The sequence below is a fragment of the Aythya fuligula genome, chromosome 1 (genome assembly GCF_009819795.1).
Source record: "Aythya fuligula isolate bAytFul2 chromosome 1, bAytFul2.pri, whole genome shotgun sequence".
NCBI classification, from domain to species: domain Eukaryota; kingdom Metazoa; phylum Chordata; class Aves; order Anseriformes; family Anatidae; genus Aythya; species Aythya fuligula.
In genome coordinates this window covers 32,583,213-32,607,897 of record NC_045559.1, presented here as the reverse complement: position 1 = coordinate 32,607,897, position 24,685 = coordinate 32,583,213, and the positions used below count along the sequence as shown (strand labels likewise).

The 24,685-nt window shown below is 38.1% G+C and overlaps 1 protein-coding gene across 1 annotated transcript in view; it reads right to left on the bottom strand.

The window, feature by feature from the left end:
- Window positions 1-24,685, bottom strand: part of ANO6 (anoctamin 6) — a 49,021-nt gene that overhangs the window by 5,637 nt on the left and 18,699 nt on the right. The window contains exons 4-17 of the mRNA XM_032206778.1: window positions 22,107-22,172; window positions 20,566-20,844; window positions 20,119-20,232; window positions 18,106-18,221; window positions 17,264-17,398; window positions 15,898-16,003; window positions 14,538-14,598; window positions 11,281-11,426; window positions 9,755-9,832; window positions 8,017-8,242; window positions 6,972-7,141; window positions 6,301-6,398; window positions 4,812-4,942; window positions 3,812-4,017 (exon numbers count right to left, since the gene is read on the bottom strand). Coding sequence (XP_032062669.1) covers window positions 3,812-4,017; window positions 4,812-4,942; window positions 6,301-6,398; window positions 6,972-7,141; window positions 8,017-8,242; window positions 9,755-9,832; window positions 11,281-11,426; window positions 14,538-14,598; window positions 15,898-16,003; window positions 17,264-17,398; window positions 18,106-18,221; window positions 20,119-20,232; window positions 20,566-20,844; window positions 22,107-22,172 — 1,932 coding nt within the window. The remainder of the gene's footprint in view (window positions 1-3,811; window positions 4,018-4,811; window positions 4,943-6,300; window positions 6,399-6,971; window positions 7,142-8,016; window positions 8,243-9,754; window positions 9,833-11,280; window positions 11,427-14,537; window positions 14,599-15,897; window positions 16,004-17,263; window positions 17,399-18,105; window positions 18,222-20,118; window positions 20,233-20,565; window positions 20,845-22,106; window positions 22,173-24,685) is intronic.

Below are 24,685 nucleotides of genomic sequence, written 5' to 3'. Positions count from 1 at the left end.
AAGGCAAAAGTTGCAGAAACAAGACTTAAGCATGAGACTGTGGTCCAAAATCTCCCGTTTCATCTCCAGAATATTGTTGCAATTTAGTTCAGTTGAGAGAAAGTTAATTTGGCTGATGAGGAAGAAAAGAGAGGCATCCTAAGAGTGTTTAAGTTCTCAAGGATCAGTACTTAAAAAAGATTTTTTGTACCGTGTTCTAGCTTGAATCAAATGTAGGTGGCATACACTTTTAAAAACTGTTTTTAAGCAATACATGCCAGTGTGCAATGAAGTGAAAATTATGTGTTGTTTATATTTACATGCAGTGTAGGTGGTTTTGGCTGACGAGGAATATATATTACCGTGTCTTGCAGTTTCAGGAAGAAGACCTCACACCTAAATTACATTGTTTTTAACTGAAGTATAAGCACAGAAAGTTTTAGTTAAATACAATTTCTTATTGTTCATTATCCTGTAAGATTTACATCCATTCATATCATAAAAGAACTAAAAGCAACTGAACAATACGACAAAACCCATCCTTTTCTGTTTGTACTGAATGGGTTCGATGCAGCTTCTATGTATCATTCAACAAGATTCTGGAACACAGTATTTATACAACTTAATGTTTGCTCTTACTGATTTTTTTTTCAAGGCCCCAGGTCTCTCATCACCATAAATCTGAGCCCTGTCTCATTCTCCTCCCTCTCTCAGAATGGTCTCCAGATGTGTTGCAGAGTGCTACATGGACAGAAATACGAAAGCTAATCCTACGGCATCCTCTCAAAGGAAAAGCTTTTTTCCTCCTGAATTATGGGCTGCATTGCAGTGTATTGTACTGGAGAACTACAAACAAATAGCACATTCTCTACTTCCCAAGCTATATCATGCACAGTTTTCCATTTATACCATAGCTAATTAAAATCAGTCTACAAATCAAGAACAGATGCTTTGATACCATGCAATAGCAAGTACAGTGCCTGAGTGGCAAGTCTCAAAACAGACAGTTTTGTGCAAAAGTTTCCTGCAAGCTACTCACAGGTGTTAAAAAGGCAATGCATGAAGGAGAGGATGATACAATACCCAAGTCTAATAATCTGTAACAGTCACGTAGAAAAGAAACAGTACTAAGAGAAAATGGGGATGGCAATGAGATGGCACAGGCAAGACTGATGGCCTGTACTACATCCCAGGTGTCAAACAAGAAAAAAACATACTTAAAGGCAGAAAACTGCTTCTAGTATTTGGCTTTATAGCCCACACTTTGCTCAGAAGAAATACTGATCTGTTTGAGCTCCTTACAGCACCTGTAACAGGCACTTCTGAGCATGCCACCTCTGGTGCTGTGCCCTTGCACACTACCAACCTGCCTGATGTCAGTGGTGGGGGCACTACGCTCCTACTAAGATTAACTTCATCTGACCATGAGATCTCCAAACAGGGTTACGAAAAGAGGCATGCATACTGTTAGCAGCCACATATGCAGTGGGACTGAGTGCCAGGCAAGGAGCACAGAGGGCAAAACTGAGCTGTGAATGCACTTCTGTACTTCGAGAACTTTGAGTTTTCAGTTATGTCTCTTGAGTGGCATAGCACATCAGGAGGAATTTGGAGTGAAAATGTTGTAAAGCTCCAATTAGCCTCAGACAGGCCATGAATGGGTAATGACAGACACATAGGAGTATTGTTGGGCCACTTTTCTGCAGAAGGTACAGCAGGGGCATGTGTACATTCCTAGCAGATGTCTACACACCTGAGTCACCATAAGGCCACCAAGGCAACTTTAACTCTACCCTGAATATCATAGGGACTGTGACTAAGGTACACATTACAATATTTTAGAATAATTTTAAGATGTATACCCAACTTTTTAATTCATAGTGGTATTACAAGCCCCAGGTGGATTGATGAGGAAAGACAGTTGGCTTATCCAATAGCATAACATACTTGTTTTTCTTCTAGGGCACCAGAGACATCTTTCATCTTTTATTTTACAAGTTTTGTAGCAGCATAGTTCAAAAGAGGACATTAATGCACCAGTAATTTTGCCTCTATATTGCTACAGCTATGCTTCATCTGGAAATTTACACACTCTCCCTGATTTGCCAGGAAAGCTGTCATTTACAATTTTTTACAGAAGCACTAAAACAAAAGAGCCCCAAAGTATCTCCGGTATAACCTGACATTTCTATCAATCTGAACATGTGTTACCAAAGATGCACGATTTTTATTTTAAATTTTAACGTCACATTTACTGATACGCCTTGGATGTTTCACATGCCTACACAACATCTGGATTTATGTTTGATTTGCCTCAGTAGATCTGTGTGAAACCGCTGGAGCATATACTCTGGTTTGTTCTCTGTCTCCCGGATTCTCTTGTAAATTTTCCATCCTCATGGAAATCCTCCATTTTCCCTTCCTTTCTTTTTTACTTCCAATACTTCTCCATGTTCATTTCTCTGCTTCTGTGTTGTCCTGAGCCTCCACTCTATATCCTATCTATGTTTATCATACCTGCTAAATTTCTGTAGTGTGAGATAAAATTCTAGAAAGGAATTATAGCCATTTTGAGAAGCCTTCAAATAACCGAATACCTGCTTTTTTATGTGAAATGAATCCCCTAACTATCTATGGTAGAGTGTTCATTTCCATCTCCTTCCTCTTACCCAAATTCCACCATCCTCAAAACAGACAGAGACTCCTGTGGCAGCTTAGGCGGAGGTGAACTCCATCTTCAGACTTTACTGGTTTCTCCAGAAACTCCTAGTGAGTGCAATAAGGTGCAAGGAGGAGGTCCTGGGGGAAGTGGCCATCTCTATGTGTGTCAGAATGAATCCCTAATCTCAGTGGCAAGATTAGAAAATGTTGGTCTTTCTGAAAAAGTCTGCTAACTACAGACAATTACTGGCAGAGGAAAAGAGTGGTCACTGCTCTTTTGAGGGTAACAGTGGAAATTTAGGGCAACAGTGGAAATTTAGAAACAATACATTTTAGCTACTGTTTAATAATAAATAATTAAACAATTCAACGTGGTAAAATCCAATGGATTACTGGATCACAATAATCAGGTTGCTCACAATGCAGCCTCCTGTACAAGATCTTGGTGAATTAGCAATATAGGAACTTTGAAATGTCTGAATTTCATTCTTAATAGCATATTCATGAGGAAAAAATCTAAATATTTTAAAGAAATCCTTATCAAAATTAATTTGAACTGCAAATGAAAAATGGATTAATTTGCAAATTCTTGGAAAATGCATCCCCATCTCAAAAAGTAAGTGCTGCAATTTTGAGCATACATCATATTTTTAAATACATCAAGAAGAAACTGAATTGCTGCTTTACGTGCAAAATTTCTCAAAGCCAAACTCAACTATGATGGCATGACCATAAGAATTGTAACAGATGGAAACAACAATCAGTCATAACTTAGCTAAACTCCAACATTTTGTTTTTTTAAAATTAATGCATTTTGTTGTAGATTCTCCAAAAGTACTTTTATGTGGTATAATTTTAGGAAAGATGTGCATCTTCATATGTAATAGTTTTTTTTTTTTTTAACGGATCTTCTAGCAACTCTAAATATTTCTTTTATTGAGGCCTAATACTTTATACAGTAGCTATATTTCCAACACATCTGAAAAATAACTAAAAGCCTAATTCACAGGAGCTAAAGTCTGAAGCTTGTAATTCATTTGGGATCATTGATGTACTTCACCTGTGGTCACTTTGGCATGACACACATGGATACACACAGCATTCCCACATCTGGATGTAACACTTGCAGTGAAGGCGTTTTACCTTTGGTAACTGCTGGCCCAGTACTTACGTTGGTCACCACGGCCAGGATGGCTATGCCTTGCATGATGGGCTGCCACGCGCCGATGTCTTGTGCCTTCTGTGGCACCATGCGTCTGAACTGGGTCGTCAGCTTCCATGCATCCAGCCGGATTTCCAACATGTTGTTAAAAAGAGCCAGAAGGGGAGCCAAGGGGAATGATGCCACAAACAGGGTGACAAAGCCAAACTGTATGACTGCCAAAGGGAGAGGTCACAAACACAGATGCTTTCATGTACAGGAGATAAACATATACGAGTATATACAGTTCATTTACTCAAACTGTGAGAAAGAGTAGTAGAGTTCCTAACAAATCTTATGTTCAGCCAATGTGTGCATGAGAATATATGAGCACAACAGTACTGGAAAACCTGCTAGGTAGAGGGGACAGGAAAATGTTAAATCTCACAACACATCAGGAGGAACTGTTAGGGGAATTTAAACAGCCATTACTTTCCCATGTCTTCACCGTGTAGACTTGGAAATCTAATGATCAGGTGTCTCAGTGCAATGTTGCACAGCCTGTGCTAACAAATGATGTTATGGGTGTCTGGGTGCTGTGACAAACGTGCTGCAATTCTGTTGCAGGACGGATGGTGGCAAACAAACCAGAGTACTGCCAGCAACCAAGAAACCAGCAACGTGTAAGTGACTGCAGACCCAGCAGGCCGATACAGGAATCTGCTGCTACGATGTTAGAAGGTGGCAGTGTTCTGGCTTCTGGAAATGTTTCTTGGACAATGGGGCAAAGAAGCAGCAGTGCACCTCCTCATGCAATCACTTGCTCTGTTTCTTAGCTATAAGTCAAATTGAGCCATAGCTGCTTAATAAAAACTTGCAAAGTTATAATGACAAATCAAAACTTGTCTTTGCTCTCTAAAAACTTCATACCTCCTCTGTCTTTAAATGTATTAAGCGTTGCTTGTATGAAAATTTTCTTCAGAGCATATTTGGGTCCAGAACAGATAAGAAATTGGAACTGAATACTTACCCATTTCAAGATACTCATAAAATAATCCAAGTTTTCCAATGGGCTGCAGGTGGTAGTCGTGTTCCCAGCGTGGAACAATCTTTTCTGATCTAGCATCTGCACAGTATCTTCCAATTAAATTCTTAACCCAACTGCCAGCCAGAGGGAAAAAGACAACTAAAATTGGTAAAATAGCCTACAAAGTTCAGTAAATGAAAAAAAAAAAATAAAAAAAGAGAGAGAGAGAAAAAAAGGCTTTTGTGCTGTTATAGCTTTGAACAGTGATTTTCATTTATTCTTGCATTACTGAAAACTTCCTTCAAACATGAGTATAATTTTCTGTTGTCTTATCCTGTATGTAGTTATATGTAACCACAATGTATGAGGGTGACAAATTAGAATTGTAGTGGTTTATACTTATGTTGTACAAGTGAATGACCACGTAAAATTCAGGGTAGCAGAAAGTGAAGTTAAATGTAGACCTCTGGTTAGACTTCCCCTACCTCACTGTCTGCTCATCCCATACATCAACAGTTTGTCTGTGTGGATTTTATGGGTGACAGTGTTAAAGGCTACACACAATGACTTTCTTGTGCCTGGATTATCTGCTGTTACTTTCCCTGGGACTGAAATTTGTGTCTAAAAGGCTTACATGCAAATTTAAGAAAGCTGGTGAACTGCATGTAAGCATTTTCAATAATCAATAGACTACATTCAAAAAAATATAAGCATATATGGAGCATTTGGGTATGGAGAAACTGTAACTCAGCAAAGCACCCTAGTCTCAACCCTACACAGTATTTATGATATGCTTTGAAGTCCCTTTGCTGTGCAGCAAAAGGGCTTGGAAGAACTGCAACCAGAGGGTATACGATGTTGTGGTCTGGTGTTTATGGCATTCAGGAGGGCATAAACAAACTGGGAGTTCCCTACTCCAAGTGATATAAATAGTCACTGATCAGCATAAAATAAACAAGTCCTGGGACCTGGATAGTATTTTCATCTAGAGAAGATCTTTGTATCTTTGCTTCTTGTTTACATTAAACATGACCTTCCAAAGATCTGCGACTCTAGGAGAGAATATATATGGACTATGAAATTCAAACCTAACTACAAAACTAAATGAGTTAAATTAGTTAAGTATGTATAATTTTTAAATGTATAACAAGTAATTCCATTCAATATTAAGCAACTGTACTTAGTTCAATATTTTCATCACTTCTGTTGCCTCAGTTTTGAGTATCCAGCCTGAAACACATTAAGTCTGATCTGCAGAGGAGGGAAGCACTTCTGATTAGAACTAAAATCAGTCAAAATGACAGAGACAGGAGCTCAAAACTACCAGAGCGAAAATATCCAAACTGTCTAAAAAGGCCCCAAAAGACTAGTCTTGTTCTTTCAGAATACAATATGCTCCCTTCAAATTTAGTGGCCAAATGCCTGAACACATCAAGTAAAAGCAGCATCTTTCAAATATGAAAGAGCAGATTCCTTAATAGTTTGAACTTACGGAAGAAGCACTTCTTGAATGTTGTTCCAGATTGCTTTACCTCCTACTATGATGGCAAGCTGAGTTGTGAGTTCAAGGAGACATCCACCTGGATCACACTAAAGTTTTGGAGAGACATGAAAAAAAAATGCAGTTGGGAAACTTTTCAGGCATGAATGAAGCATTTAAAATGATGAATTCCTGTTTTATTGTGAAAACATTTCTTTAAGCTATACAGAAAGACTATTTAGGCAAACCTTTCCAGTAATTAAGATAAAAGCCAATTCCAAATATGTTCACATGTGATGGGTTGACAGGACACTACTGAAAGCAGGAAATACCATATGAAGCCATTCAGCTTTGTACTGCACTGTCATCAGGTGAGAATCAGAACAGGAGTGCATCTACTGTTGTTTCTGCATGTACTCCTGTTCCCCTATGTGCTGACTTACAGATAGTTTGACCAGAGGAAAATGAACTTCTCTGGGTAAAAATAATATGTTTCTAAGCCCAGCAGGTCTTATATCATTATTATTTATACTAAGGAGGCAAGTGACTTGGGAAGCAGTCACTTTTTGAACCCTCATGTTAAATACATATATGTGCTACCACATTATACAATTCAAAGTGTAGAAGAATACGAGGACTAAAAACTCGTGTTTTTAAAAGCAAGCACAATGATATATTCTTACCTCTTCATTGCGATACTTTCCTAGCCAATAGACAGGATTTCCAGGGTGACCTACAAATTTACCCTTAAAGAAGGCTATGTAGAAGCATGAAGAATAGTAGTTGACAAACTGGAACAAGAACATCTTTGTGGTCAGACTGTTTTCATAATCGGTCTGTGTCCTTGGAAGCTCTGTAATTAAAAATAAATAAATAAATAAATAAATAATAATAATAAAAAGTTACCTACAAGCTGCTTTGGAGCCTCAGCTGGAAATGTATGTGCGTACCCTGTATTCCTTAATAAAACTGAGAGCATTACGAATTAGATTGTATATAATCCCTATGTATACTGTACCTATTATGTTAATTCTAAAACTATATGGGTTGTAAAAAGGAAAGAATTTGTTCCTGGATGATAAAGAAAAAGAGCAAGTAAAAATTCTAATAACTCAGGAAAAGACTCTTCCAAATCCAGCACACTTGGGAAAGATGCAAATGTAACACTTTGAACCGATGAAACAGTATTAAATGAAACTATATTAAAACACCACACTACTTCACACATCTGAAGTAAATAGCTACTTTAATGCTGATGGCCTGGATATAAAGAATAATAATATTTGTTACTGTTTATCTATTTAATAACAAGGGAATAGTATCTAGCTTTGGAACAGTGACCCTATTTCATTTATTTACAAGAAAATAGCTATTCTCCTCATAAACAAAAGCTAATGTAATCGAATGTGTTATGCGTTACTGATCTGTTTTCATAAAGCTCGGTTATTATAGTAATTTTCTTTGCTTTGTCTGTTTTACAAGCATCTTTCATCTTTCATGCTGGCTATACAAGGAGTTTTCAGGCAAAGAGCAGAATATCATATTCCTTTGATACTGAGAAAATCTGTATTTGAAAAATTCTATATGGCATTGTGTGATTTGGTGGGAAAATTCTGAAATACGTGGTAGAGGTATTCATTCACTGGTGTTCTTCCTTTACATATAAATGTTTTTTTTTTGCCTGTTATTTTAGCCAAAGTTTCAATCCAAGTCATAGAAGAGACATACCGAAGTCAGTAATCAGGATTGCTACTTTTTCATAGATGATGTTGAGAACCATAATGACTACGAAGCTGATGAGTGAAGCAGTTACTGAGGTGGCTGTCTGTGGAGTCAGGTACTTGTGGATTGCTTGTGTGCCATTAATGTGCCTTGACAAAGTGGCAGAAAACACCAGGAAAAGAGAGAGCCTGTAGACAATGATTCCAATAACCGAAGCAATAATCAGAAGAATCTGCCAAGAGAATGTAAGAAATATGTTAATGTTGAACCACTGGCTTTGGGGAAAAGTTAGTTTGAAACACATTTTACAATAGGCAAAAGAAAGTGATTGTGTGCCTTTTATTCCATCACACAAGATGAGTGCAAGAGGAGTCTCAAATAAAATAGAAGGCAATAAATCTAGAATCCATAAAAGAAGCATTTTTCATGTAGCACAGTCAATCTGCAGGAACAAAAAGAGATGGTCTGTTTTATGACTAATAACAAGCCTTGTTGCCATGCGAGATAAGATAATGAGATGCGTAATCAAATCTAATGCCTCAAGGCATGCAATAGCTCCAGGAGTTAGGAAGAAATCTCCCTCTCTTGACACTGGGCAATTGTCAGGATGGTAAATGTGTTAGCAGGTCTGTCCTGACCATGGAGGGAGCTGTAGCTGCACTTACACCTGAAAATATTTTAGACTACAAACCTATCAAAGAAACAGACACATTTTAAGCCAAGTGATGTGATCTGCAAGAGTTGTAATCTTGTTCCAGGCACCCCACATTACTTGCTATCTCTTCCCTTCCTACTTCTCTTTCTTGCTAGTTCTCTAGCTATTATTCAAATTAAGATCCTAGGAGCTGAGAGTCTTTTACTTACTATCCTTGCTGCAAAATGCCATCAATTTGCCTACTTCCACACTCCCAGCACATAATAAGAGAGTACAGTAACACAATGACAAAACTAGATCAAATCTCTTCCTTTCAGCCTGAAGTCCTGAAGTTTATTTAAACCCAACAGCAAGCCAGTCTTCTCTTTGTGTTTCAGCTGTGTTAAAAGAGGCTCCCCCAGGCTGCCAGCCACCACTGTCTTGGTGCTGCCATGTCTCGTGTTATCTAGGACGAGTTCTTTCCCAGTTGCTGCTTGTGCTACAGGCGAGGAGAACATGCAGCTTGCTAAAACAATGAGCTTTTCAAGGCAACAACCTCTCTGGACATGCTCACCATGTTATCTATTTTTTCATGGGTGATTGGATTTCTTTCAAGTTTTAGTTTTAATTAAAGCAGCAGCTCTGGAAGATTAAAGATCTTCCAGTTTTGCTCTTCTAAGTGAAACAAAAAACCTGAAAGGTTCCGTGCTGTGAGGCACAATACCAAACCAAATGGCTGGAGCAAGTAGGACAGACACTGGTAGGGAGGACAGCATATAAAAAAAACCCTTGCCACTACTCCCCACACAAAAGTGAAGACATTTATCTTAAAGTAATGAGGGAAAAAACAATGGACAGCGTTCACAAGCTACGGCCGTGGGATATTTTGATACATATTTTCTGTTGACTGTATGCTAATGGTAACTACAACCACCTTGTCCATGTGGGTCCACAATTTATGGTCTTGTTTTATGCAACAGATGGAAATCCAACTGATCCTATTCTTTTGATACCTTTTTTTCAGGCTAATAGGATTTTTTTTTTAAAGACATTTAGACATTTACTGAAGAAGTGAATTCATGAGGTAAAAGAATAAAAGGAGAACTTTACCCAGAAGAAGACTGCGCTTGCACAGAAAGTCATACGTATGCACTTCCCACAGGCAGTGTATGGCACATGTTCTTCTTGCTGTAAAAGATTCAGAAACAGATCAAGGATGCACCCGATCTTTTCTTCGTATCTTCTTCTTTACTCTAATTAGCCCTTTGTGATACTGAGGGTAGAAAAAAAGAAAAGAAATCCCAGGCTTTTTTTTTCCTTTCCTGCTTTGTTATCCTGGGAACTCACATTTATTCATGATTTCAAAAGTCTTACCTGATTACAGGTATCTCTTTTTACTGTCCATTCTAAGACAAAAATGACTTCTATAGAGGCTGTGTGTGCTCAGCTCGTACTGACTTCAGCTATGCCTGGCTGCATAGTCCTTTTGAATGGACCCATCCTTCTTGGCTAGCCATGGTATCCACACCAGTGGCTTTCAAACTTCGTGGGCTGAAATTAGCATGCACTAAAATTTTGGTTCTTGATCTTTATATTTCTCAAAGGAAAATGTCTACTTCAATGTGGTGGTGTGAAAAATCACTGAGTCTCTATAGGATCTCTGAAGAGCAAAACCATTATCTTTTAGCATATTCATCACTTTTTGTTCAGTTCAGTTCATGTCTGAAAGGAACTTTCTAGCTAAGACTTTATATATTAAAAGTGGCATAGGTTTATAAGCTTTTAAATAGAATCATATTTTTTTTTTGTAGTACAAGATATAAAAAGAAGAACTATATTGGATAGTTTCAACCATGCCAGTTAATTTTGAAACTTTTCAAGTGCCCTCTAATAAACATTAGTGTAATGTGGATGGAATGTGAAAGCAATGAAAATGATCTGATAAATACCAGAGTAATATATTGACAGGGAACAATAAAAAGTGAAGCTGAGCTGGAGTGAGCTACAGAAGCTGAAGCTACTCAAAATGTATAATAAATAGAAATCTAAACTAAGATCCTCATAGATATGAATCCTACTGCATGGAATTGAGGATTACCCTTGTCCTCATGAGTTTGCTGTTATTAATTGTAATTGCATCCACCTGCACTTGGCAACAATACCTATTTATATATGCTTCAAACAGAAATATATTTGGTTAAAAAAAAGAAAGTCTTGTCTTTATACATAATGTAACACCCTTTGCTCCATTTCACCCTTTTTTCCTGATATATTCTTAGTTAAAGATAGCAAGTGCTCTGTGATCTTGGCCTCTTGCAGCAGCACAGAATCTTTGATTTGGGCATTTAATAAGGTAGAGTTAGTCTCCTAAGCTAGGTACAATGCCTACTTCTGTTCATTAATGACACAGGAGCCTCACTAGCTTCTCCAACAAGCACCTACAAGGTGCCTAGAGCCAGGCACTAATAATTCCTTTCCACACATCTGGAATTTATAAGCTCACTATTCTCAGGCCAGCTTATCAGCTCTCCATAAATCATCTTATACAGCTCCAGTCCAGATTCATCATTTTCATAGCACACTCTCAAAACATGCCTATTGCAGTAGCTGTGACTGGTTACCAAAATATTCCTTACCTGTGTGATTTCATTCATTACCACATGAGTGCATTGAGCTTCATATTCGGGGCGAACTTGTTCTTCTTGCTCTAAATACTCAACCGTGTCCCATTCATACTCCAGTTCAGCTTGCCTTCGTTTCCAAAACTCCAAAAACAAAGTAACTGTCCAGAAGACAAACAAAGAGAGCAATATCATGTTGGTGATCGCTGGACACTGAACCTCTGGGCTATAACATGTGGCTCAGATTTCCATAAATTTTCCGCAGACATGGAGCAAAACCCTCATTGACTAGTGTGATGGTGCCAAGTACCTGTGGGGAAGAAAATAACTGGACCTGCCTCCTTATGGAATTACTGCTTTGGATATTTAGGTACTCTAATAGGAGAAACCTGGAATAAGTGCTATTGCAAGCACATGCTAAAGAACTCACATACATTTATTTGCTTTCTGCCTAAAGCCAGAAAAAAAACACTTTGGATTTCATATTACTGAAGGTTTTTGAAAAAGTTGATCATGGGATACATAAGAAAGCAAGCTGTTTGGATAGGTGAAGAGAAAATTCTGGAGAGTGCTGGATTTCTCAAAAAGAAAACCTCAGTATGCCAGAAACTGCCACAGGTAAAAGCTTGTGTTTGTTCAATCTGCAATTCTTGTGTGCACAAATGATCCGCTCACAGACCATATCAACCAATGATGCTAGTTCAGGCAAAACTGCTTAAACACAACTTTCTTCCTCTGCTAACATGAATCTGAGGCATCTCTTTTCACTTGGCATGGAGCTTTGAAGCTGGGTTAGGGCAGGTGCTTCCCTGGACTGTGCTCCTGGGGCTGGAAGCACTAAGGGGATCAGGTACACAGATGCCTAAGTGGTATTCAGAAGAAATCAGTCCAGCCAAACTCATTATCTCAGCCTGAGATGTGATGCAGACAGGTCTGGCAGCAGTGGCAATGACAGACCCAGCTGAGAAAGCTGGAGGCTCAGGACATGGGTGTCAGGGCAATGCTCCCCAGAGCAAGGGGATGCTTTACTACTGACAACAGCACATCCTCAGATTTAATGGCTCTGCAGCACTGCCTCCAGGAGGAGTGAGCAACCCTTCACCACTTCTCTCATTCCTCCCATTATCTGGAAGTAATTAACCCCTAATTTTTTTTATTGTTGTTTCTTTTTCTAGGTTTGGCACCTCATCCTGAATGATGAAACATCGATGGCATGCAGTTACAAGTCTGAATATTAAAGGTCAATTCGAAAATCAGGTGTGGTCAATAAATCCCAGACTGAAGCATTTAAAAATCAGTAAACTCTATGGGCTGAGTTGCAAGATGACCTTGCCATCTGCATACAGGCCAAACCTCAGGAAATCCTCCCACCCTGATTACTCAGGAGCCTCTTTCACAAGGATTTCTTTGCTACCTCATGCTTACAAACACAAAGACTGCTCCAAGCAGTCAGCCAGAGGGTCACATCTGCCTCTGCCTGCAGAGCAAGCAGATCTTCTTATAGGAACTTCTGAGTGCTGGCTGGGGCCCCAGCCCACTCACAGGAAACTTCGTGCTGCCCTGATTTGCTCCAGCTGCAAATCCAGCTGCTGCTGGGGAGGGCAGGGGTGCAGGGACCCCACCTGTGGTAATGGCAAAAGGAGGGCTCATAACACAGGGGCAGCTCCCACAGCCCCAGTACAAAAACACCTTCTATTAGCCAAAGTACCCCAGCAGCCAAGTTGCATCTTTCTGAACAGGAAAGGAGCTGCTGCTGTATTTGATGCTTTTTCTTTTATTTTGAACCAGTATTTTGGAGAACGTCTGTTTGTGCAGCTGATCTCACTCAGGAAGGGTCTCCGGTGATGGCAACAAGTGAAGTGGAAGCTGCTCCTTGTTCAGGAGCTTTGCCAATCTGCTTGTGCTGTCATGGGAGAGGTGGCAGAAGTACTCATCCAGAGCTTTAATGTACAGGGAGTTAATTCCTGATGCCAAATTCCCTGATGTTTTATGGTGCTTTAAGATCTTTGAAGGGATTATTAAAAACAAAAATCAACTTCAAAAGTGTATTGGTGTTAATGATGCAATAATATATCTCAAAATCTAATAGTCTTTTAATTATTTTGGACCAAGAGGTCTACAAATGTTTTAGAGCAATGGAAATTATAGCTGGAATTGCACCAGGACCCTGGGTCATTTGGATTCAGTACAATTTTGACCAAATTACTGTAATACAATTCACCTCTTTATACAGTGGACTTAGGATGAGAATACTAATAGACCTTGCAGCCATCACTATAGCCAAGCAGCTTAGCTTTGCAATTATTACTCTTGTAGCCATTCTTCCAAACAGGAAACACAATTTTTAATTAAAAAACAAATTACAAATAAATTAACTACTCAGATGACAGAAAATTACAATAGACAGAAGATTACATTCTAGGTTTTTATTTTATTTTAAATTTAGGTGAAAGTTGATTTTCACATGTATTTTGAAAGAAATCTTGAAATGATACCTTTTATTTTAAAATTATTTAAAGATATAACTATTTTAAAGAATGTTAAGTCATCGCAGAAAAATAAAGATGTAATGTGTTTCACAAAGAAAACACACACCTAACATACACAGACCTAACATTAACTTACTTTGGCAATTTCTGGATCAGACAGTGCAATACAAGGCAGTTAACAAAGTTGCTGATATGAACAAACAAAACCCAGTATGTGAAAATAAACCTTGCCTAATCCCCTGAATGCAGTACCAAGTGGTTTCACTCACAGGAAACATTCAGGTTTCAAATACATTTTTTCAGAAAAAAGGTATCTCTAGTGCTTGCAACTACTACATTTTTACAAAATCAGTTTCTTAAATGAAGACAGGAGGAAAATGTCTGGGAAATACAATAAAAGACTATTTTTCAGTGCAGTGTAATAGGCATAGGCAGCTCCAAGTCTCTTTGGAGAAAAACAGCTCCTTTGCCAGATGTACTTAAGCACATGGCTCCTGCTGGATGAACATGAGGCACCTCTAATCACTTCTCTCAGACTGTTCTCCAAGTCAAACCAAACAAAACAGACTCAGAAGACCAATATTTAAGTTCTACTATTTGTTGTTTTCTTGTGATGCTAAAAAGAGGTGTTGTGAACATATATATCTTCTGCTGAACTACCTACTGGTGAGTTGCTGAGTGTTAGAAAATGAAGTAGTTGTAAATTTATCTACATTTTCTTGGCTGATGCTGTAGGTTTGGCCAAAATTAGATGACAAACCACTGTTGTTGAAATTGACTTACCCCATATTCCCATAAATACTGCAAACACCAGGGTTCCAAAGCTATCAAATATACAGAGTTTCTGGAAAAAAAAAAAAAAAAGAAGAAAAAAGAAAAAAAGAAAAAAAGGCTTGACATATAGTTGACTAGTATTTTCTTCTACACTGACCCAGAACTGAAGCTGCTTACTGAACAAGTTGATTTTTAGCTTTTGTGTAGTTTAATAAACAATCTTGGTAGTATTTCCTCAATTTCTGTCAATGTACTCTCCAGTAAACTAAGGAAATTAAATGCAAAGCCTGGGATTAAAAGTATAAGCCAAATATACAGCAAGAGGATAGTAAAACGGTGTGCTATCAGACTTCCTTCCATCAGTTGCATAGGAAGAGGAAAACAGTGCTTCTGGTTTGGGAGCTCAGCATACAGCTATGTATTTTTAATACAGACACAAAAAGACAATGGACACATCTGCTTTGCATGAGTGAGATGACAACAAGTCAAGCTAGTTAGTAAAAACACATTCTAATGAGATACCTCTGTGGTGACAATTTGCCTTTTATTTCCATCATATCTTTTTCCATATTTTCTTTCTTTTGCCCTTTAAGTGCGCTCAAGCAATGCTGTTCATTATGGCCGGGCAAAATATTTTTAATGAACAGCTGAAAAATTGTCACTTTGGAGTGACAGAATCTATGGAAGGAATGACAAAAGGCTAACACTAGCCTTGTGACACAAGTTAACGGGGAAAGAAAGGCAAGTCCCCAGGCAGAAATTTAGAGGAAGATCCTGGCCATGTCATGGCTAACAGGAAACGACTAAGTCACAACTCCCGTCATGGCTAACACCAGCCTCTCCAGGTACTCATCTCCTCCTTGACAACTCAGGGCAAATTCAAGGCACAGCTTCAGCTAACTTCTTTGGGGAGGGGGGAAGGAGTATTTAGAAATGTCAAAACATGCTTTGAACATTTCCTAAGAAAAATAAAGTCAGTTGCTGAATCAAGACTTCAATGATAGAACGTTTGTTTTGTTTCATTTTGCTTTGCAAAAAGGAAAGAAAAAACTCAAAATGAAGCCGCGGTATTTCATTTTCAATTAAAAAATATTTTAGTCCCATATCAAATATTTGGGGGCTATGTGACAAAACAAAACAAAACAAACAAACAAAAAACAATTTATTTTTTTCACTTTAGAAGTGGACCTTTTTTAAAATTGTTGTTTTAACTTTTTACAGTTCAGTTGCTGTATCAAAAGGCACAAGTATTTGCACAGCTCTAGTAGTATGCAGGGGATTAGTGGAGAACAACATTGTTTTAGATGTAGTACTAGGGAAAGTGCAACTAAAGTTCAATAGCATGCCTATAAGCTGCAAATGTAGTTACCTTGGATGATTCACAAGTGCTGGTGAGGTTCCAGTAGGTACATACTTTATCACACTGAGGGCACATTATGATATTACCTCCTATGTTGGGATCACATACTTCTTGGCTAAAAACAAAACTAGTCAGTCACTCTAAATTCTTTAGTCCTTATGTGCACATAAGGACAGTGCAATATTGTCAGGGAAGTGAGAAATAAGTAACCAGTGATCTGCTCTCAAGAATTCCCCTCCTTCCCACTCCCACAAATGTATCCCGGTTTCCATTTTTAGCCCTCATCTCAAAAGTAGATGACCTGGAGGTAAAATAACTTCCATCTCTTATACACAGTACTATTTCTCAGAATGTTTCACACTAAAAATAAAATGATTCTTCAAAGATCTCATGCTCTTCAGTAGGAAACCCACAGCTGCACACAGGTAGGATATCATTGCAAGCCCAAGGGGAGAAGGAAAAGGAAGGTTGCCTACTGGAGCAAGGAGTAGCTGCAGAACCAAAATGGCTACCTAGTCCCTGTGGTCCTCTAAAGAGGCTCAAATTGGAAAATGGGCATGGTAGATCTGTCTCATAAGAGGTGGCAAAAGAGTTTGGCTTCTTTAATGCAGTATGGTGGAAGCTAAAAGGTGATGTAATTGCTTTCTGTAAATACATTAGCAACACAAACACCAGGGAAGATGAACCATTTAACTAAATGATAATAAGGCTAAATTGGTATAAAGTGGCCACTGGAATGGTGCTCTGGAAGAGCTCTTCTGCATGGTTTATAAAAGTAAACTCCATTCCTGAGTGGGGCTGTACAGTGTGATGTCCTATACGTGATTTGGCACAATGACCCAAGTGTTTTTTCCTTGGTCATTGTGCCGTGATTCAGTCTCACCATATTCTGATGAGGAAATCTGTGTCATTACTATGATTCTGTTCCCAATGTATCATTGGCAGCTGAAGCTCCCTGTGCTGTTGCTCTTCCTGTTTTCTTCTCTCAGAACAAGGAAAGAAAGTTCAGGGGTTTTATCATGGTCTTTGGATACGTTCTTTAAGGATTCCCACATTGAAAATGATGTTACAGAAATTTGTATTGGCTTCTGATGATCATTCTTTTCTTTTTATTTCTACACTAGGTGTGGTAACCTAGTGCAAAATATAAAGAAAATCCTGAAATAGCAAACTCAGATGTCTAGCACTCTAATGGTTCATGGGCATCTAGTACTCTTCTATCTCATATTTTATACCTTGACTTTCAAATCCATAACCATTGTTGTTCTCAGGCTCTTTTATTTTGTCTCTTTTATTATGCCATGTCTTGCAAACTTTGTACAGTAGGGGATGGATCAAAACTGTGTGTAATATTAAAATAGGCCTGATCAAGTACCTCCATGTGCAGTTGTCTTTTGTCAGGCATCCATACAGAAAACAGCCAACTCCTACAAATGCAGCTACAATCAGCATATTAGTGTAAAAGCCCAGCCAAGCAAAATAGATTCCAATTTTCTCTCCGTAGTATTTCCTGTGGAGGAGAAAGGTTTAAGGTTTTGTTTATTTGTTGGTTTTTAAATGAAAAGCAATAAATTTCAAATGACTCTTCATTTCATACATTTTGTGCCTACTGTTATTGTCACATTCCTCTGGTCAGAACATTGGTATTGCAGAAGTATTACAGCTGGGTGTTTCTACCACCACTTTTATGCTTGTATAAGAGGTTAGGAAGGGAAAGAAAATAAAAAAGAGAGGAAGATCATACCTTGCAGAGAAAAAAATTAAATGGATGACTTTTCATGAACTGGAAACCAGTTAATGAAACCAAATTCAAAGTATGCTTCCATGCATGAGCTCATACAGGTATATGTACCTGCCTGTGTCTTTTTGACACCCAGAACCCAGACCTGTCATGTAAATTCCTAGCTCCCTCTGCATTAGTCAAGCCCTAGTCACACCACAGAGTCACTGAATCACAGAATATCTTGAGCTGGATGGTATCCACAAGGATCATTGAGTCCAGCTCTTGGCTCTGCACAGGACCACCCAAAAATTAGACCATACATCTGGGACTGTTTTACAAAAGTTTCTTGAACTCCAGCAGGCTCAGTGCCATGATCACTGACCTGGGCAGCCTGTCCCAGTGCCTGACCACCCTCTGGGTGAAGAACCTTTCCCTGACACCCAGCCTGACCCTCCCCTGTCCCAGCTCCATGACATTCCCTCATGTCCACTAACCTGATAAAATCCAGGGGTTGCAGCTTGAAAATGTTTTTAGGGTGAGCCCATTCTCTGTAGAGGAGGTATCGTTCACTTGGGCAGGCAGGATCTGTTGATGGGTGCCGAAAACTAGACTGTAAAACAGAAAGATCGTGGGAAGAAGACACCATTAATCTAAAGAACATGGATCAGTTCACATCTCTTCAGACCCTGTGCCACAAACCCAAAGCTTGTAATAACCTTTTTGTCACTGCAAGCCAGGAAAAGTTTCAGTAATCATCTCTAAGAGTGCATGAGGATTCAGGATGGAAGGTTGTCAGAAAGACACTGAATACTAAAGCAAGAGCTTTACACATGTGGGTTGAAAGTAACAGACACTCTCCATGAACTTAAATCTAAGCCCATGTCAGTGTCTTGGCACTCAGTAAGACAAAACAGAAAAGGATCCAGTCTAATTAGAGAACAGAACTTCATTAAAATGGATTTTATGTAGCTCTAACATGTTAATGTAATTTGCTTTAGAACAATATTGTTCTAGAATGAAGGCTGGAAAGTCCAAGGGATACATCCAGGGAGTCTAGTCTCTGTTTTATATTTATATTTAAAAGAGAGTTGACACAGAGGTAATCCTCGTGTTTTTTTTTTTTTTTTTTTTACCAAGTTATTGGAAAATCTATTTCAATAAAGGTTGTTTTATTTGGTGGAATTTTCTATTCTGTATCTATGATGTGGCAAGAAAAGTCACTTTTCTAGAAATATATAAGTTACTTTTGATTTTCAGAGTAGCTGTGATATATAATTTTAATTGCATAAAAAGACAGTCATTAATTATAAGGCATATTGAGTCCAAATTCCCCATGCCATGATAGAAATAGCTTGCAAGGAAGGTTTTAAATCTTTAAAAGACAACCTTAAAAATGGATAGTCACGAATGTTATTAATTCTATCCTGTAAAGCTTTGGGTTACGTCCAAGAAACATGATTTGTCTTGATTCTGACTTAAAGATTTTCTTGAAATCCTTTAAGGCCTCCTGAATATTTTAAGTAGAGTTGAAACATCTCGAGTAGTTCCCATTCCTGACCTCCCACTTTCTCCATTTCTTCTCAGCAGAACACACCTCAGACACAGAAGAGTGGTTCCAATGGGAGAGGAGGTGTAGATACAATGCACAAAATCAGATCTGTCTTTCCTTACTGTATCCCATTTGCAGCATCACACTGAGTTTTTGTTGTCAAACACCCTGAAGTCTGATTTCTTTTTTTTTTTTTTTTCCTTCATTTTCTTTTTCTGTGGCATTACTAGTCTTTATATGCAAAACAATTTTTAGTACAATTTGCTTACATGTGCTTAAATGATATACTTTAAAAATAAAAAAGCTTTAGGAGTGTAGCTACAAAAGTCAGAATTCATATTATTGCAAGGTGAAATCCAATCCAGTTAAACATTTGACTCTGACATCATTTACTGAGGTGTTGTACTGGGACTCTCGCAAAAATGTGGGTTTCGTGATATTTGGGAACTGTGGAAATGCTTCTCACAACGTAAGACTGTCATACACCCTAAAATGAGACTTGTATTCTAAATCTTTATTAAAATGGTATTCTACATTTCTATTAAAATGTTATTTGATAGGGATTTTAATGCTGAAAAACAGAATACCAATAAAATTGCTAAAACTGATTTAGAAGTGATGACACAGTGCATCATGGGAAAGCATCACTTGAGTGCTCCCAGGTTCCTCTTTTGGCCAGACACTTCACTAACCTACATCTTCAAGAGAATACAAGATTAACGTCTTCTAAATAAAATATATCATGTTTCAGTTATGGAGCTACATTTTTAACCAACAGTGTTTTGGAGAAAAACCTCTTAAGACAAACTATGTCATATTCTACTATGTGGACAGAAAGAACAGTCGAGCAGTAAGACAGGCAATTGTGCTTGTATTTTTTGCTGTGAAGAACACACATAAACTCTCGAGCTGCAGACTTCTATTTCTAAATACATCATTGTGACAAAAGTGGACTTACATCATGAAGGGGAAATGCTGCTTTGTAGATTCCAGAGTCCAGTAATTTGTTAATGCCAAACTTCTTCACATTGTTTTTGGTTGCATATTCCACACGGGACAGGATGAAATGAACCTGAAATTTACAAAATATTTTTTGTCTCTTGCAATGTGAAAGTAATCATGCACAACAATACCTGTTTCAAGATGTAAGCGAGTTATGAAAAGGTAAGCAGTGTAGACACATTTGATTGCACTGGCTAGACGAATCATTCAAATTTCCCCATTTAAATTCTGGTGGAACAGAAAAGTGACAAATGTACAGGCTGTTTCATAAATAACACAGGACTGTAATGTCCCAAATATTTCCAAATTTTCAGGAAGATTTCATGAAGGTAATTGCACCGATTTGATTAAAATATGTTTTTGCCTTTAAAAGATTAAAAGCTAGAAATATTTGTAGACTTACAATTCGGCTTCTAGTTGCAGGATTGAAAAATGTGTCTTTGTCTTGAATATAAAAGTTGGACAAATGTTCCTTTTCAAAGGGGGCAGTGAAAAACTCTTGCTCAGGCTTGATGATATTTTCATCCACTCTGAAGAGACTAGTAAACCAGTTGAATGCTGACTCTCGGGTTTTCAGGTCATCGGGCTGCAGAGGCAATTTGATGTGCATAACCTCTGCATATGTGCATAGCACTTCCCAAGGTGCATGCACTTTCACAAAAACAAGTTTTTCATCCAAAACCTAAATGCAAGAATATTAAAAATATGTGTATAAGAAAATGAAATAATTTTTCATAACATTTATTAAACTATCCAGACCTTTCTTTCCCTTGACCTAATAGCTAGCTCATAGCTAGCTAGCAATGGCTCACAGATGATCTATTTGAAGTTGCATTTACTGTCCATCTTAGTGAATATACCATTAGCTTAGGTGGAAGCATGCCAGAGAGAATGGCCATGCAGCTATGGATGCTGATGGGCAATATGAACCCCCAGTTTTTTAGGGAGAATGGGTAGAGAGAGAAGGGAGTCAGACCAGACTGCTGAATTATGGAAGACGGCCAAAAGTTAGTACAGCTACAGAACCACGTCAGGCTGCCAGGAAATGGTTTACTTCCTCATGAATGTGAACAGCCAAACTGGTTCCTTGTACATGCAGCAAGAGCTCTCATGGCATAAATCAAACAAACACTGTGAGGTCATGGGCTCTTGGGTGCACCTTGGGAGGAAGGGGCGAAAAGACCTTTTCAGGTGCCCACTTTATTACCAAGCAACAGCAAATGAACTCTGTAAGTGACTGTCTTGCTTGTCCCCTGACAGACCCAGGCCTAAAGCTGTGGCCCTGAAGGAGAGAAAGGAAAGGTGGCTTCATGACATTTTTATTCTGCCTGGATTCTCCACTGCCCTGGGTGCTGAGCAGCCCTCACAGTGCAGACAGCAGCTCTGGCAGCTGTTGTACATTGCAGGAGGCTCCTGAGCTGCCCACAGACAGGTGTAGCCCAAAATACACAGACTGTGCCAGTTACAACTATTCCCCCTGTGCCATGGCTCACAGGGGTCTGGGGGCTGGGTCACCTACAGGAGCCCTGCACTGCCCTTCTGGAATTGGAGCCTTTCCTTGGAGCATGGCTGTCCCTATTTATATTCTCAGTCAGAAGCGAACACCAACGAACATCCCCACTTCCCAGCTTTTATTTTGTAGAGGGAGAAACAGATGCAAAGTTTACGTGACTTTGCATCAGGTCAGAGAAACACTACTGACGGGAAAAAAAAAAAAAAGCTTGCATTTTATTTTATTTTATTTTATTTTATTTTATTTTATTTTATTTTATTTTATTTTATTTTAATTTATTTTATTTTATTTTATTATGATTATGATTATTTTTTTTATTCCTGAGAGGAGAACACTGTTAAGTTCAATTTATCTATCCAATTCCTTATCCACATAGAGGAAGATTCGTCTCTCAGGCACAAAGGAGTGCAGACAAAGAAAAGAGCACTCACCGATCTTGTTGCTTCGAGCTGCAAGCCGTTGTTTATCAGGTTTGATTCATATACTTGTCTCTTCCTCTGTTAAAAGGTATTGAAAATTGTAAAGCATCTGTTCCGAATACATATGCACAGAAGAATGGAATTGCCAGAAGGAGATAACATTAACAAATTGGGACTCATTGCTTTATTCCTGAATAAAGGCTAGGCATGCAGTGCAGTTCTCAAAGTGACTTGGTGACACTACTTTTTTACTCCCTGACTGTTTTTCTGCCATTTGGACATTGTTTTTTGTGTTTGTATACTCTGCACTTAAGAGATTCTGTGCCTCTTGTACAGCAACTTTGAGTTTTCAAGAGGGAACAGTCCAATGGTTTCTGTAGTCTTGTTCTCTTCCACCAGCATAGCTGCCTTAAGAGCAGTGCTTAAGATCCAGTCTTCTTGTTACTGTGAAGGATCACAGTCAATAAATTATTTATTAGATGAAGTCTTAGAAACTTTGATAGGTACATGGAAACTGGTCTTTAGGACCAAATTCAAGACCCACCCACTCTAGGAGGCAAAAAGAGCTGAAGTTTTAAGGGGTTCTCCATAGAATCATTAGGATTGATCATTCAGGATCATCTGGTCCAACCAATGAACATGTCAACTGTATCACCATATAAACTTCATCCCATTCTTTAATGTTCAAAGACTTTTGAAAATCCCTGAAGGAGAAAAAATATTTTTCCAAAGCTCTAGCAATTCTTGGAATTAATATCTTGTTAGTTCTCAACTGCAGCATCTGCATTTAGCAATGGTTATGATGGATTCATTTCATATTTTGTAAAAAGATATTTCTTTGATCTCTTTTGGATTTCTCTGCCTTTTTATTCCAATTACTATCATCTTCTTCTTGGGTTAGGGACAGGGAGATCCAAATATTTCAATCTGTTTTCTTCTTTCATCAATACATACCACATTTCTGCTTATTTGTCTCCTTTCTCAGGATAAAAACACAATCCCAAACTTTCAAAGCACTCTTCACAGAGATATCTCTCTATGTCCTCCTAATTTATGTGTTTATTGGTGACCTCATAATGTTCTTCATGATTTTTTTCTGTGTACATACAAAATAGCACCTATACAATACATATTTATAATATATATAATATGTTGTTACCTAGTGTCAAGGTAACTGTACCTTGATGAGGACACTTAGCATAGCTGTTTCCCATGAAATCTAAGTCTACTCCTTTTACTGAGAGTATCAACTTAGAATCCCAAATGAGAACGAGGTTTTTCCTCACAGCAATATATTTCCTTGCATTTGCCAACATTTCATGTGTAATAGTGTTCTCCATTCTCCTTCAAAGCTAAAGGTTCTTGTTGGCTTGGCTTCTGAGTAAACTACATAACTATTTCCTCTGTGATTTTTGCTATATCATAACTCAATCCCCTTACCAGGTCATTAAAAAATGTAGTGCACAGGAGTTGTTTGTTATTCCACTATTCATTCTTTCGCCATGATGAAAATTATTCATTTCATCCTACTTCTTTACATCTTCCCTATACATGTGTTTTTTTGTAAGGTGAATAATAATGAATTATGTAAACATTTCAACATAAGTTCTGCTTTGTTTCAATTAATAAAAAAGGCACAGGTCTAAATACCTGTTTCATTTCTTACAAAATAGCACAAAAAACAGAGGCTGAGCAATTCTCATTTGTATGAGTCTAATGCTATTTTTTTTTTAATCTTACTTTTCAGATTGCTTTAATAATTTATTATGGCAAGGAGTTCCCCAAATTAATTATGCCCTCAGAATCTTGGAGGAATGTTGACAATATTAAGGTTTCTAATAATGCATTAATGCAAGTAGTGAGAAACAAAGCCCCTGGGAACCTTTGCTAATTAGGGGCTTTGCTATTTTATATAAATGGTTGAATTATGTGTATGATAGTCTAAGGAGAAGCTAGTCTTTTACCCAAAGGAGTCTATAGTGGTTTTGCATTGAGTGGGGAATACAGTGTAAAGATGTGATGGCTTATTTGGCTGGATTGTGGGACTGTTCCAAGTTTATTTTAGTACACAGTATTTTGCTCAGCCACCTGCAAGGTTAAGTTGTAATAATAACGTAACCATGGTAATGTTGCTGATCTAAAACTGACATTGATTTTGATAATTGAATACCTAGCCAATTGACTGAGACACTATGATATATAATCATATGCAGTCTTAAGAAAGGGAAAGCTTAATGTAAATAAATACCAAGTGTTACAGGCATACAGAAGGGTTAGCTCTTGGGAGCTCCTTTTTCACCGAAGTGCTTTCAATGTCTCACCATTGTCTTGTCAGAGTCTAGAAACTGGTAGTAGATTACTAGCAGATTTTTCTCTGTGTTTCATAAATGGTAGGGAGCACTTGCTTTGATTACAGCAATAGAAGAATGCCAACTCATATTTTTGTTTAGTTTCTTTTGAGCAGAGAAAAGTTCCCTGTAACGGTATCAGTGTGGCTTCAGGGGAACAATCCTAACAAGAAAGTAATGTTTGAATAGCCACCTGTGCCTTACCTGGCAGGCAACAGATAAATCACAGTTAGCAAGAGAAAG